A 16,378-nucleotide genomic window follows, 5' to 3' on the forward strand; every position below is an offset into this window, starting at 1 on the left:
TGATTGGCTGCTTGGAGTGTCATATGAAGTGAGTTCAGGTTCACCTCCATCTCATTCTTTCTAGTTTGTGAGTTTACAGGGACTCCCCAGTTTAGAACTATTAGTGCCATGTAACCCACAAACTGAGAACTTGTGGTTCAAGCTGTAGTCTTCTCTTACTATTACACTGAAATAAGTAGACTAGAAATAAAAGAGGAATTTGCCTTAATCTTTATATTTCACCTTTATTACTCCTAACTACTGAAGCCCTTTAAACACTGTTGGATAATTACCTTGCTTTCTCGTGTGTGTGTATGTGTGGTTTATGTCCCCATTTGCAGCATTTCTTAGAAACTATTTATTTTTTTAAAAAATGAGAAGATTGGCTTGGTTGCCCTTTAACTGGAAAGAAATTTGAAGTATATATTTTAGCTTTTTGAACACCCATGGCTTTTCCATGTCATGGTAATGGTAAAGAAAAAAGAAATAGTCTTTTGTTTAATTTTTTCTCTCCTCCCCACCCCCCATTTTCCTCAGCAAGCTATCCTTTCCGTGGGTGGTGTTGAACTTGTAATGTATCTGTCTGATCTAGAAGTCTCACACACCACACATTTCAGAACTGGAGTTGAGAAGTTGTTTTGTATGCAACAAAAATCCCAAGGCTAGTTAATAGCCTACCATGAAGCTTCAGGAAGATGTTGACAGAAACAATCTGTTGACACAAACTGAAATTCTCCACCAGGGAAAATTTGTTTTCTACACAGGCTTCAGCTGGAAAAAAAAAAAAAAAATCTGAAGAGCCTTATAAAAATCTTGAATGCTAATAGAATTTTTTTCATTTAATAAATATTTATTGGGCACCTTTTATGTGCCAGACACTATTCTGGGTGCTGATACAAAAATGAATAAAAGAGGCAAACCCCTGCTCTTGTGATGGGAAGAAAAAGACAGAAGATACATAACTGAATTTACCAGCAATAAAGCCATTTCAGACAGTAATATGTGCTCTGAAGGAAATGGACTGATGGGTAGACCACGACAGTGGGGTGAGGTAGAAAGGCAACTAGGGAAGGCTTCTCAGAGGAGGTGACATCTGAGACTCGAAAGATGAAGGGGTAAATGAGCATATGCATGGCAGAGACTCAGGTTGACTCCATAATCGAGCTATATTAAGGAAAATTCTGGAAGCAAGAGATGAAAATCCACATCATGCCCAAGGAACGCGTATGAATTAGAAGAGTGGCTTTTATACAAAACTCAACCCATTTTGGGTTTCTGTGACTCACTGTTACTTCCTGCCTCACTTCACCGATCGAGCTCTTTCTCCAAAGCTGCCCAGTTAAACTGAGCTGAGGAGGGAACATTTCCCGGGCTCCAGTCTGGCTGGCTTTCTTCTCTGTGTTGATGTTTACACGAATTTTGCACTTAGGAGATCCAAGTGTTGCTTTGATGCCCTGGGAATGGGCTGTGGGTTTGGGAGGAGGAGGAGGTGATATTAATAGAAATCTAGCAGGGAAAGAAAGCCATGTCTCGCCTGTCCCAGAGTCACCTGAGAGAGTTGAGGACCACAGCACCCAGACCCCTCCACATAACATGTTGGGGTCCCTTTGTGATGAAAATGAGAAGTTCCTATTGTCCTGTCCTCAGGGTTATGGAGATCCTTTTATGTGGAATCTAGCAAAACAAACAAACAAACAAACAAAACCCGAAACAATTGGGTCCACTCATCCTCCCTTTTCACATTTAAATCTTATGTATTTGTTTTCTAAGATAATACATTGACATCGGTCCAAATTCAAAAGAACCAAGAGAATATATGAAAACCACACATTCATGACCTAGGGGGCAAACAGGGGAGTAGGTTTCTTGGGTATCTTCCCGGAGATATTTTATATATGTTTGCAAGCAAAAGGGGGAAGATCGTCTTCCTCTCATTTTGTCAAATATACAATATATTAAACATGCTATATATGTATATAAACATGTTTATGCAATATATAGATATACATAATATAATGTGTTAAACGTATGTAGAAAAAGCTTCCTAATGACTTTTATGGCTAAATAGTACTATACTGTTTATACTGTGTTTAATCAGTTCTCTACGGTTGGACATTTAGGCTGTTTCTTTTGCTTATAATGTGTGATACACTAAACCGCCACGTACATATGTCATTCAATATAGATGTGAGGGGCTGTGGGGTCTAAGGGTATGTGCTTTATAATTTTGAGAGATAATGCCAAGTTACCTTCTAGGAAAGTCTCACTCCCGCCATCAGGGAAACATCAATTTCAGCCCCGCATCCGTAGTTACTAGGACAAGCTCTCCGTGTAAGCCACTCTAGGTAGCTCATTTAGGAATCTGGCTGGCAAAGCCTGGTGCCCAGTACCACAGAAAGGCTTTCCTGCCACAATTTGGAGTTCCAGAGAAAATCCTGGTGCCTCATCATCTACGGGTGAATCAAAGTTGCCCCCAACTGGATCTTTCTGGCCCTTACCCATCTGCGTCAATCATGCTCCAAGAATTAAGTCCCGATAAAAACTGCAACGTAGCTCCTAACTCACTTAAAATGGATGAGCGGTAGTGTTTTGTAAATTATGTTTTTCTTTTGAAGCAAATCCCAGACAGTGGCATTTCACCCCTCCATGCTGCATTACACATCTCTAAAAAATGCTCAGTTTCTCAAGTAACCGTACCCATGATGCTGTTACCACAACAAAATTATCCAGTCATCCTTTCGAATTATCTAATATTGCATTTGTAGAGCTACATTTTCCTCATTGGCTCAAGAATGTCTTTGAAAATTATTTTTGTTCAAACTGGTATCCAGACAAGGTCCTCCAATCACCTGTGGGCTGCCTTGTCTCTCTCAGTCTGGAATGACCACCTTCCAGCCTTTATCCGCTGCCACTGACTGACCGAGGAAATGAAGCCTGTTGTCTCGTCAGATGCCTCATGTTGTGGATTTGGCTGTTTCTTTCCTCATGGGGTTGTTCAGCATCTTCCTCCCCTTTCTGCTTCCTGATGCTAAATGAAAGTTCACACTAAAGGCTTGATTAAATTCAAGGTCCATTTTGGCACGAATGCCTCAAAGGTGATTGTGCCCAATGGTGCCTTTGACGTGATGGATTTCTCCTGGACAGCAGCCTGTCTTCTCTCGAGCTGCGCTTGAGAATATTTTTATCAATGTTTTTTAACTGGCTTCCTGTTTCTTCTCTTCTCTATGACCACTTTCTAGAACCTGATCAATTGTTTGTCTCTGAGCTGATTAATAAGGACTATGAATTAGAGATGGGGAGACAAGAAGCTGGCAGGCTCACACTTGGGCTGCGCCTGTCTGATGTTTCCCTGCCTTCACGGTTCTCGGTAGGCTGGTGTTGTCCAACAGAACTTTCCATGATGATGGAAATGCTCTGTGTCTACTTCCAGTATGGTAGACACTAGCCAGAGGTGGCTAGCGAGCGCTTGAAATGGGCAGTGGCTCCCTCGCTCTCACCTGGAGTGAGAGTAAGGTCTTTATATGGGCCTACAAGAACCTACGTTACACACCCCTTACCTCACTTCCCACTGCGCTCTGCCTCGCTGGTGCTGCTCACGCCCCACTGCCCCCCCCCCCAGACTGTAGGGCATCGGGATCAAGGGGCCAAACATGTGTCACCCAGACACCCAAGTGACCCACTCCAGCATCTCCTGCACGTAGCTACCTAACTACGACCTCTCAATGAGAACTACCCTGAGCACACATCCTTATCTCTTTACCTCACTTTATTTTGACTGACATCGCCTTCTAATAGGGTTTATAATTTACTCATTGTCAGCCACCACTCCCCTATACACACACACACACGTTCCATGAGGGTAGGTTTCTACTCCCCTTCCCTCCACTCATTTGTTCAGTGCCATTTTCCAAACACCTAGAACATGTCAGATACATAGGGGCTATTCAGTAAATATTTATTGATTGAGATGAGTGAAACTCGGGTATGTCCAATTTCAAAGCTATGCTTGGCTCTACTTTATATATAAGCACATACCCACCCGCTTGGGCCTGTTCAGTTGTCCTGCTTACATTAAGATGTCTAAGTATGTCGAATTGTATAGGAGAATCAGAGTCAACTGTGCAAGTCATCAAACCGACTTCCTTCGGTCTTAGGATCACTTGGGGGAGTATTAAGGAAGCTGTCACTTGTAGCTTCTTGTAAAGCCGGGTGTATTAAGGAATTATGGATGTCAAGCTTCCACCTATGAGGTTACTGCTACAGGACCGAAGGCTGGCTGTGCGTGTGTGTGCGTGCGCACGTGTGTGTGCGTGACCGTACTTGTTTTTACCGGCTTTGCGGAAGACTGAGACAGTAGATGCTTGAGGAACACGGTACCTCAGCCCATATATTTAGTGAGTGAAGGAGCATGTGGTCTTAGAACTAAGCTACGAGTCTTGCCTCCCCACACCCCCGCTATTTGACGTATTTAATAGAAATCATATTTCTCTTTTTGAAAAAAAAATAGGTTGTTCTGGGTGAGAATTTGACTTCAAATTGTCCAGAGGTTATCTATGAAATTAAAGAAGAGACACCCATTTTCTACAAACTGGTTCCTCATCCTAAGAAGAATATCTACATCTATCTAACGGCCGGGAAAGAGGTGGGTAAAAATACCAGCCATTGCTTCTGACTTCCGAATAGAAAGTGTTTAATTAACGTCATTATCTAGTAGTGAAGCTTTTACTTTGAACTATCAGGTTTAAACACTGCTGCAGGCTTCGAGAAGACCCGCAGTGGTTCACGGACATGGAATTAAAAACCTTGCTGTCAGTAAGTAAGCAAGAAATATTACCTATTTAGACAATTTTATCATTGGCTATATTTCCAATGCCACGTTTTTCAGGGGAGGGGGGTGCTTGCAAATGGGTGCATAATCAGCTAGGTAACTGAATTTACACATTTATTGTGCAGGCACTGAATGGTTAGATGCATTTATGAATACACCCAAAGGGATTGGCTTTGGAATTTGGGGTTAATATCAGGCCATGGTCTCATACACATTCATGAACCAGGAAATATATGGCACTCCCCCTCCCTCCCTTAATTTATTTGACTGTTCTAGTTTTTCTTCTTGCTTCTGCTTACTGAAATAAAGAGAATATCTTTCTCCATTTTCTTCCTTTTTACAAGGTGCTTTCACCAAGGGAAGGGAAGAAAACTAATTTTTATTCAGTCCCTACTGACCACGTGCTAGTTACTATTCTAAATATGGTCTCTCTATGTGCATACAGTTGTGTCTGTCCACACACACCTATAAAAACAATGTTGTTGAAATATGTTCATAATTTAATGAGATAAAATTACCCTTGTTTTATACAGGAAGAGCCTAAGACTTGAAGAGGTTAAATAATTCACTCAAGGGTGTGTGTGTGTGTGTATGTTAGATAAATATATATGTGTGTGTGTGTGTGTATATATATATATATGCCTATATATAGATAAACAAGGTCAAATCCTAAACCTGTGAAAACTAGCAGCCTATTCTGACATGGTAATTTGGCTCCGTGGCCACTGGCACATACAAAGTGCAAAGGAGATCATTGAGACTTACAGAATTGTACAATGGGATAACAGCTGCCCTTGGCCCACCCCCACTTTCCATTCTTTGTCTCTCATTCTAAGGGGAATGGCAATGATATCAAGCCACATGGTTGTTATAGTCACGAGGTAGGTACACGAGCACTCTGTAGTCTCCAGAATTCCTAGAAAGGCCATATTGCCCTTTGCACGTTGCAAAGTCAGTTATGCAGAATGAGCACGTGGTGATAGATGGTGGACCTGGTCTACGCTGGTAAACTAGTTGTCCACCATAGAATCTTCTCAAGCGGCTTGTTTCACCACTCAGCACTTTTCATTCTATTTCTTCCCTGGGCTTCCTGCATTTGAAAGACACTGTTCTATTCCACAGACTGCCTATATTAAGTAACTATTCCCATTCCCAGGTTTTATTTATCAAGGGCATCTGGAAACTGCCAGCCAGGGAACAGACTGTGCTACCACATGGAGCCAATAAAATTCCAGCCCAAAGCAAAGACTCTTGAAGTCTTGCTTGACCCATGCATGTTTTTTCCATTCAGCTTTTTGAAACATTGCAAATAGCTCACAAGTTCTCGTTACTGCTTTCCTTGGGACTCACGACTGTAAGCTGGGAATCACTGGGAGAGCCACAGATAGCTGACAGGTCCTCATTTTCTGGAAGGTGAAGACTACTTAGCCTCTGGTCATTCAAAGTCTGAAGTCCAAGGGAGAGTTTTTGACTGGGCATCGAAGCTGGTTATTTGTACATTCTTCACTTAGGTTTACTGCTGTGGATCCTATTAGATTCTGGTTGAGCCAGTATAATCCCTAGAGAGCCAAAACCTAGGGAAGGTTCTGTCCTAGACTCTTGGGGAGATAGTAACAGCCAAACTAATATGTCCTGGTACATCTATCAAATATGCGGCCATTAAAAATAACCATATGAAGATTTATGCATTGCTGTGTTAGTCACTATAATGTGTTATTAAGTTAGAGAAGCAGGTCCAATGTAAGTACTTACAGTGTTCTCTCTCTTTTGCATGGAGTTATGTTGTTTGTATGTTTAAGTACATTGTGTAAAGTTTCTCACAGAAGGTTCTAGAGAATATTCTACTAAGTGTTCTGAGCAAAAGTGGCCCTAGGAGGAGATGGTATTGACTGTACCCCTCCTGGAGTATCACGATGCCCAGCATATTCAAAGGCTCTCAGAAACCTTGTTCTAAGGAAATTGATTTGCCTTTTCAGTGGAAGATTTCACATGTTTGTTGGACTGTGGGACCCTTTCCCCACACAGTAGTGATAGCCAACATTTATTGAGCACTTAGTGTATGCCAGACATGTATAATAACCCCATGGAGTCAGCGGCACTATCACCATTTCTCTGATGAGGAAACAAGGTTAAAGAGATTATGTATTTATGAAAATCCCTCCAGAATTAAGATGTTGTGTGAGCTACAAGGAAATAGCCACATTCTGGTTAATTCTGGCTCAGGCTGGTGGTCTGCCCCCACAGCTTTCAGCAGCATCAAGGACTATGAGAAATGGACAGGTTTATCCCCCATGAAGTCAACTTAGAATTGAGGACTACTCCTCAGGATAGCCTATTTTCCTCACCAACCCTTTCTAGAACTCTGTTTCTCTAACCTTTTAAAGAAGTTACTTCCACCTTCTAGTGTGAATAATTTCCCAGCTTAATGAGTTCCCCAAGTTTCCTTACTGCCTGCTGTGGGATTTTGCCTGCAGAAAACATGCCATGCAACACTGAGGTCCTGTCTGCCTCCTGCCACCCCGCCTCTAGGCTCTGACTGACTGTCTCAGATGCCTGGGTCTGCCCAGCACGGGTGCCTGCTCTGTGGGTTGCTTTTTCCCTGACAACTGGAAGAGGTGGCTTGAGGGGCCGGCAATGATTTGAATACTCCCTGATTCTTTCATTCTCAACTCCAGTGGAGGGAATTTGAGTGAGTGAGCTAGGAGCTGAAGCAATGGAGTTACCCTGGCAGGGACGTGGGATTGTCCTCACATCCATGTCCAGCGCCAGCCTCATGCTGACACTCCTGAATCAGAGCCTTTGCCATCCCCAGACGCTCATTTCCAAAGCACCACTGACCCCATATTGATGGTCTTTGTGGGAAGACCAGGTGACCTGATTCCACGAGCTCCTTGGAAATCATCACCAACCAATCAGAAACCTGACTGTGTCTCAGGCTCACCTGAGTGAGCCCCTAAAAATTTCAGATTCCCAGGCTGGGTCCCAGACCTACGGGCAGGAGTCTGGGCAGTAGGGTTAGCAGGGTATCTGGGGATCCACACTTTCAAAGCTTCCCCGGGGGCTTCTGAGAACAACTGCCCCACGTCATCACAGAGATATCTGGAGTTCAAGTCGATCAGTGTGCTCTTCCTGGCCCCTCAACAGATAAGGGGTTGTCGTTTTTCCGGCGTTACTTGTAATTCCGTCTGAACCACGGGTGTCTTTATTTTTAGGTGAGGAGAATTCGTGTTGCCAACTGCAGTAAACATCCATCCTGCACGGAGTGTTTAACGGCTGCAGACCCTCACTGCGGTTGGTGCCATTCGCTACAAAGGTATTCCCTGATTCTTTCTCACCAACTCACATGTTTGGGGAGGCGGGGGGAGTGTCAGGTGGCAGAACACTTGTTGCCCTACTTTGAGGATCCGTTCCGATGACCTGGGGGAACGGAGCCTTTCGCTGCCCACTGAAGTATCACGGTGGAATCCTAATTAATTGTCAGCGATGTTCCCAGCTGTGCCAGGGCCACCAGACAGTTGGACCAGGACCGCTCAGGGCTGCCCGTGCCCAGGGGTGGGAGCAGGGGAGGCTGGGGTTGTCAGTGCTGCTTGTACTTTCTACAGAGTTCCCCAGGACTCCAGAGAGAGAGAGAGAGAAACAGAGAGGCAAAAGTTTCCCCCCTCCACCCCCGAGGAGATGAAAGAATAGGGAGGTTTGAAAATTTTCAGCTGAATCCCCATAATGTCACGCATCCGGCTGGCTGGGTGGAAGCCGTGTTATTGATGGCGCTGTCCCCTGCGGCGTGGTACGGCTGGGGGCCTGGTGTACGGTCTCGGTCCCCGGGCAGAATGGGCCCGGCCTGGGCTGGAATTACGATGTTCACGACCCATCCGGGCTCTGGGGCGACTTGTAGAGGCTTCCTCCTCGCCATGGCGGCTCCTAGCGTGGCTGGGACCGGCCTGGTTGGATTGGCTGTTGCCATGGCAACCCAGTACTCGGGCTCCCGCTACAGAAGCGAGGAGGAGAGCGTCTGAGCTGTAGCTCAAGCAGGGAGAGGGAAAAAAAAAAAAAAGAAAAAAAGAAAAAGAAAACCATAACAGTGTCTGTCAGTTCGGTGCTTTCAGTTTTTAAAGGTGAAAAAGGATAAGGAGGAGTGGAACAGGTGCAGAGAAGCCGAAGGCTGAACAAGAGGGCAGTTGGGGGAAAGAAAAGAAGACTGGGGAGAGAATGGGGGAGCCCCTGCGGAAGGAAGCCCAGGGCAATGACGGGAGAGGGGGAGAATATGGTCTAAGCAAGAGGTTCAGGAAACAGGCGAAAAACGTGGGGATGGGATTAATTAGGAGTTCGCCGAGGAAGTTGAAAGCTACGGTGCACCCGGATGCATACTTGCCTTTGCCTTTCGCTGCGCTTCCTCACGGGGCTGTTTCCGTCAGAATCGTTGGCAGACAAAAGAAGCAAGGCCAGGAAAATGCTCATGAATAACTGTAATTGGGTAGGAACGTTTTCTTCGTGTGGCTCGCCCAAGTCTAGGGTTTGAGGAAATTAACCGCTCATCACAGCATGTCATCGCTACACACACACTATGCACAACTGCCCTCTTCTTTCCCACCCGTTGCATTTAGGTCGGTTCCCTGTGTGTTTGCAGAGCTCCCTGCAGAGATTCATTTGGTGGCAGTGCTGAGAATTCATTAGCCACACAGAGCTAGTGGCTACTATATTGGCAAACACAGGTCTGGAGTTCATGGACAAAGTGTACGGGCTGGTGAGATGACTTTGGGGTTTAGATGCATCTAGATGGGACGTAAAGAAGCCTGAAGACCAGACAAGGGAGGCCATGTCGACTGAGGGGAGGAGTAGTTGGGGAACTGAGCACGGAGATGGCACCACGATTGGGGGCAGAGAGAGGAAGAGGGGGAGGGAACAGCCAGAAAGGGAAGAGGAAAGACCAAAGGAGGTGGTCTCCAGGTTGCCAAGGCAAGAAAGAAGGGAGCGGTCCGCTGTGCCAGATGGTGCTGAGAGGCTGGGCAAGAGAAGAGAACTGATCCTTTGGACCTAGCAGGTGATGACTGGTGACCGTGACTGGAGCCGTTGTGGCAATTGGTGCTAATGCTGCAAGAGAAACATGAGAGAGCAGAGCAGAGACGACTCTTCAGAGGAGCTTTGCTGAGGAAAACAGCAGAAAAATGGAGCAGACGTTGGAGGAGAAAGTAAAATCCAGAGGGTCTTATTGTTTTTAAGGTGTGTGAAAGCACGCTATGCTTTGGGGCTATTGGGGAAGTTCCAGTGGAGAAGGAGAAACTGATGGTGTAAGAAAGGGAAAGGGCCCTTGCGCAGTTGTGTCTCAGAAGATGAAAGGTGATCTCACGCACGCACGCACGCACGCACGCACGCGAGGGGAGGCAAGCCTTGGGAAGGAGGTATTCGAGTCAGCCTTGGTCCTGGGAGGGAAGGTGCAGAACATGGGTCCTGGAGCAGGTAGGTGGGGGAAGGGTAAGTGGTATCAGTTTATATTGTTTACATCATGTTCAGTGACTTTGGAGCCGTCAGAGTGAGGTGGGGGAGGAAGGACTGGAGGTTTGAAGAGAGAAGGGAGAGAAGGTCGAAAAGAGAGTTGGACAGATAGTGGAGATGGGAAATACAGTGTGATCCCTGGGCAGCAGGAGGGCCCTGTGGAGGCCAGTGGTCTTGCTTTTGGAATGAGAACACTCAGTGTGGTTTTGCTTTCGAAGGCTGTGTTCAGCTTTGCTGGTGTGGTCACAGAGTTGGGGAGAGCTAGGTTGAGCAAGGTAGGTCTTTGCAGGAAATACATGGAGGGGGGCTGGGGACTGAGGGTGTATCCAAGGGGAGTATGATGGTATTGTCATGGATATTGGTACTTAAAGTAGTACCAGTGGACCCTGGGCTCTCTTCTGGAAACAACTCTAAGGAGGGCAGTGAGGGATAGGAACAGGGGGTGGGATCTGTGCTTGGGAGGTTGTGGTTGGATTTAAGACTTGTTAGACCTGAGGAACTGGAAAGAGGTAGTAGGTGGACTGTAGGTAGGTCTTGCGTGCGATGGCACTATTGGTAATGACAAAGCCTAGGTTATGTTCGTGTACCTGAAGTAGGATGGAAGACAAGATCTTTGGCAGGGAGGGGGTCAAGGAACTGAGGTAGCGAAGTGTTGGATGAATCATCTGTTTGGAAATTATATCGCCAAAACCAACTGTGGAAACAATGTTGGAGTGAGGAGCAAAATAGTCCAGAAAAGGGAGGAATTGGCAGGGCTGGGGGTGCACTGTAGATGGTTGCAGCAAGGAGAACTTTGGGGTGGTGTGGGCTGGTGGCATGACTGCCTGAGCTTCCAGGCTGCGGCACTTTTGGGGGACAGGCTTGGAAAGGGGGAGGAAAGAAGAAGCATCCAGAAAAGGCAGTGAGACACAAGCAGGACACTTAACACATGAGTGAGAGGAAGCAGCCAGCCCCTGAGCTGGCTTTGAGTAAACTGTCCCCAGGGCAGAGGCTGGTTTCGTGAGCACAACAAGGTAAGAGGAATGATCCGAGAAGAGGCTGAAGACACATCATTTATTGATGATGGGCTGGAAGTTCTAGCCTTCTATAAAGTATGACTCAGGCTTCCCCTGGTTCTCCTCTTGCTCCCTCACCCCTGTCCCAGTACTCTCCAAGAGGAAGGGTGATTTAAAATCTAAACCAGATCATGTCACTCCCCAGTTCAAAACCTGCACTGGCTTTCTCTCCTAGAATCTAGTCTGACTGTCTGACTACAGGATGCGTACATTATCTGACTTTTCTGCACCTCTCATGCGTGTCTCTCCTCTGTTCACTCCACCCCACCATCTTTCCTTCTGACTTAGGAATATGCCAGGCTTGTTCTCTCCTCTGGTACTTTGTACTTGTTGTTTCCTCAGTCTAGAATATTCTTCCCTAGATCCTTCCACAGCTGGCTCTCTCCTGATCACCCAGTCTGAAATGGCCTCACCTCACTCATAATCACCTCACTGTTTTATTTTCATCATGGCCCCATCATAAGAAGTGATCTTCTTTCTCTGCCTCTCTTGTTAAAATGAAAGTTCCATGAACATAGGGTCCTTGTTTGTCTTGTTCACGACTATATTCCCAGAGTCTACAACAGTGCCTGACACAGAGTAGGTGCTCAAAAAATATACATTAAGTGAATGAAGTAGATTGAGTGATTGAGAAACTCTACCAGTGGCGGGTTGAGACGTGTGTGTTATGTCATATAGAATTTTCTAGACTGATGGCCCTTCCCAGCCACATCGGATCACTTAAGTTTCAAAGTGGCTTGATTCTGGCCTAAGACGAAATAAAACTAAGCCTCAGATCTGTGACTCATATTGAGTTCCCAGTACCATTCAAAATTAGGAATTCTAAAGGGGGATCTTTTCTTATAACCGTAGAGCATCCCACTGTGTTTATTTTAAATGTCACAGATTTATTTAGAAAAATAATTTATTTTCCCTTTTGAGAAGGTTGAACTTTTTTGCATATGTGTCTAGAAAATGGATTTGTTGAGCACGGGGAGTGGGCAAGAAAACTATCTTAACTTCCTTTTGATCGGGTGTTAAGAATAGGCATCTAGTATAAGCAGATAAAAAGCAATTAGATAAACAATGAGCTCTAAAATGTCTAGTATTTTATTGTTGGAACCTCAAATCCAACCTGTGCTGAATTTGTCTGTGTGGGTGGAAAGTGAATTTTTGCAGGCTGAATATCTTGGGTTTGGAAGCAGTTTCTCAGTTTCTCCCATACTGCAAAGCATAGCACATGTGTTCAGTTATGGATTTCCATAAAACTGGCAATCCTGAACCAATGAATGGGTGAGGTTCCAAAAGTTCATTTGCAAGTTTGTTTGGCATGCAGAACACATTTTCCCATAGAAACAATGTCATAAATTAAGGACTCAGTCCCAAGCCAGCCCACAAAATGCAATTTATTTAGTTTCAACAAATATTTATCAAGTATCTACCCGGAACGCAGTGTGGGAAACGAGACAACTAGGTGTTACTGAGAGAAATCGGATGCCATTCTTGGCCCTAAGAATTCTCATGCCAGCTAGGGAGACAGACATGTCCATAGCCCATATGCATTCATTCAGTCATACATCCAATTAACAAATATTTATTGAGCACCTGTGATGTGATGAGGCCTCCACTGGGGGCTCGGGTTATAGTCCTTTCTTGCCTATGTAGAGCCTCCAGTCTCATGAAGAGTGTAGACAAGTGTATCAGTCAGGTTTCTGCTCCAGTGATACTGTGTTAACAAACTCTTGGGGCTTAGAAGGCTTGTTTTTCTTGTTCATGGGTCCGCTCCAGTGGGAGTAGGGATGTCCTCTGCCTCAAGGTGCAGGTTGAGAGGCAGATTCCGGTTGTATTTGCACATCTCCCGTCTTGCACACACCACTGTCCAGGCAGACAGCAGAAGTACCAGAGACCATGCTAAGCTGGACAGCACATTCAAAGCCCCTGCTCATGTCGTGTTTGCTGAGGCTCCATTGGCCAGCACAGCCCATAGCTAAGCTCAGCATCAGTGGGGTAGGAATATGGTCTGCCTACTCCCGTGGGAGATGATGCAAAGAGGGCAAAGTGTAGGGATGGGTCATTCCAGTACAGGAGAGACAGAAGAACAAGACACAACAATCCAGTCTACCTCAACAAGGAAAAGAACTATCCATCCACCAAGAAGTAAATAGTGTATATGATAAGGGTTCCCACAGAGACAGGGGAGGATTCCATGGGGGCACATAAAGAACATCTAACCCATCTTCAAAGTGAGGGAAGTTTTGCTGCAGGAAGGAATGTCTAAGCTGAACTTGAGGCCCGAGCAGATTTCAGCCAGGTAAAGCCAAGCCAGGTGACCGGCTGAGGGAACAGGTGCACCAAGGCTGGGGGCTGCAGGAGCTCCTGGTCTGGTGGTCAGTGTGCATGGAGCACACAGTATTGCGGTGGGGGGTTTGAGGGGGAGCTGTTGAGAAAGTGGCATGGCTACAGGAGCCGTGGAGGACTGGTCCCATAAGCCGTGTTAAAGAATTTCCATTTTATTGGAAGGACTTTTGGGAGCTATTGCAGAGCTTTGATTAGAAGAATGACCAGATCGGTTGTGTGTTTTAGAATAAGCATTCTGGTGAAGATAGATTCGAGGGGACCTGCTGGTTGCTGGAGGACCTCTTAGAAGGTGACTGTAAACCAGCAAGAGATGGGGTTGATAGTAGCGATGGGAAGAACTCAAGAGCTCAAGACTCAGGACTCCCGATTCAAGAGCTCTTTGGGAGATAGAATTGACAGAATTTGGCAATTAATTAGATTCCCCCTTGAGTTTGACACAGTCAGAATAGGGTTATAAAATGAAAAATAAAATATCAAGGTGGCCACAGCTACTGGTTTTTTGGGAATATGTGTTCTTTCTCCCTGATCTAAGTCCTCATAAAGACAATAAAGAAGTGCTACCAAACACAGGATAGATTCCTACCATCCCACGTGTTGGAGTAGGCACTAGATTGGAGCCCAAAGGATGAGCACGGAAGTCAGAGGGGGAGGACTTGGGAGTGATGCCAGAGCTGAGTGTCAGAGGGCGCCATGGGGTGAGTTCCTGCTCTTTTCCCAGCAGCACAGTGACCTTGGTGTTGAGATGGTAGAGGAAGGAGTGAACAGTGTCACTACTGAGCAGGAATGTTTGGGAGGCACGGTAATGCTGGGGGTGACTTCCGCTCTGGCAGGAGGGGAGTCCAGCCAAGGAGGAAGAGTACAGGGCCTGGAGTCAGCTTGCTTGGGATTGAACCCAGGTTTCTTTGTGACCTGCAGGTTTCTTATCTTCATTTGCCGATCTCCTCTTCCATAAAGTAGGGTTAATAATACCTTAGAGGGGTGCTGAGAAGATTAAATCAGATATGCACTAAAAGACCTGGACACAGTGCCTGAGTCCTAGTGGGCACTCAAGCAATGCTAGCTCTGGTGATGGTGGAAGCCCAGAGGAGGGAGCTGTGGCTTGTAACCAAGGCTGGGGCAGGCTTCACAGAGGAGGTGGCATTAAAATTAGGCCTTGACCAAAATTAGTACAGGAGACAACGGGTGCTGGCGAGGATGCAGAGAAAGGGGAACCCTCTTGCACTGTTGGTGGGAGCGCAAGCTGGTGCAGCCACTCTGGAAAACAGTGTGGAAGTTCCTCAAAAAGCTAAAAATAGAACTACCCTATGATCCAGCAACTGCACTACAAAGTATTTACCCAAAGGACGTGAAAATACAGATCCAAAGGAATGCATGCCCCCTGGTGTTTATAGCAGTATTGTCAACAATAGCCAAACTATGGAGAGAGCCCAAATGTCCCTCGACTGCTGAATGGATAAAGATGTGACAGACAGACAGACAGACAGACACACACACACACACACACAGGAATATTACTCAGCCATCAAAAAGAATGAATTCTTGCCATTTGCAAAGACAAGGAGAGCTAGAATGTATTTTGCTAAGTGAAAGAAGTCCATCAGAGAAAGATGAATACCATCTGATTTCACTCCTACGTGGAATTTAAGAAACAAAATGGATGAACATTCACGAGGGAGATAAAAAGAGGGAAACAAATCATGAGAGACTCAACGATAGAGAACGAGCAAAGTTGACGGAAGGGGGATGGGTGGGATGGATGGGGGGTGGGTTTGAAGAAGGGCCAACGTGACGAGCACTGGGTATTATGTGTAAATGATGAACCAGTGAACTCTACTCCTTAACCAACACTGAGCTGGATGTCAACTAACTAGATTGTAAATTTAAAAAAAAAAAAAAAAAAAAAGATTAAACCAAAAATGAGGCCCTGAAGCCCGAGTAGACTTTCACCAAGGGAACAGGGAGCAGAAGGCATCTTAGAGGATCCGGGATAGGGAGCGGTCTTCTGAGGGAGTGACAGGCTGGATAGTAGCCCTAGAAGCCATAGGGTATGGGGGGTTGGGGGGGACCAGGGTGTGAAGGGCCCTGAGTGTGGACTGCATATTAGGGGGTTCTGGAGACCCGTGAAAAGGCTTTCAGCAGAGGACAGCATCATCTTTGTGTTTTAAAAAGATCATCCTGGGACGCCTGGGTGGCTCAGTGGGTTAAAGCCTCTGCCTTCGGCTCAGGTCATGATCCCAGGGTCCTGGGATGGCGCCCCGCATCGGGCTCTCTGCTCAGTATGGAGCTGGCTTCCTCCTCTCTCTCTGCCTGCTTCTCTGCCTACTTGTGATCTCTGTCTGTCCAATAAATAAATAAAATCTTTAAAAAAATAAAAAAATAATAAAAACATCATCCTGATGGCAGGGTCCATCACTACCCCAAGCATCAGCTTCATCAGACTCCCCAGCCGCATACCTTCCAGGCTCCACTGTCCTTTGGCATGTCTGTCTCATAACCAACGAGCTTATCTCCCGTCTCCTCCTGAGTCATCCACTTGGCCGCTCCTTCTCCAGCTTTCATGCACTTCCCACCTGTCCCAGCACCACCATGGGGTGCTGCTTGCTCTGGTCCCAGTCACATAAGGGAATCAGGGCTGGGTCCTCTTCAGAAAACGGGCTGTGCAGGAAAGGCCAGGCTTCTTCTTTGTCCC

General features: G+C 46.0%; 1 protein-coding gene across 2 annotated transcripts in view; it reads left to right on the plus strand.

Moving 5' to 3' along the window:
• The window catches only part of PLXNC1 (plexin C1), a 141,333-nt gene that overhangs the window by 24,664 nt on the left and 100,291 nt on the right, over positions 1 to 16,378 (plus strand). For both annotated transcript variants that reach the window (XM_032874229.1, XM_032874228.1), the window contains exons 3-4: positions 4,487 to 4,621; positions 8,020 to 8,120. In XM_032874229.1, the coding sequence (XP_032730120.1) occupies positions 4,487 to 4,621; positions 8,020 to 8,120 (236 nt within the window). The remainder of the gene's footprint in view (positions 1 to 4,486; positions 4,622 to 8,019; positions 8,121 to 16,378) is intronic.

The sequence above is a fragment of the Lontra canadensis genome, unplaced genomic scaffold, assembly GCF_010015895.1.
Source record: "Lontra canadensis isolate GAN:19392208 unplaced genomic scaffold, GSC_riverotter_1.0 scaffold52, whole genome shotgun sequence".
NCBI lineage: Eukaryota > Metazoa > Chordata > Mammalia > Carnivora > Mustelidae > Lontra > Lontra canadensis.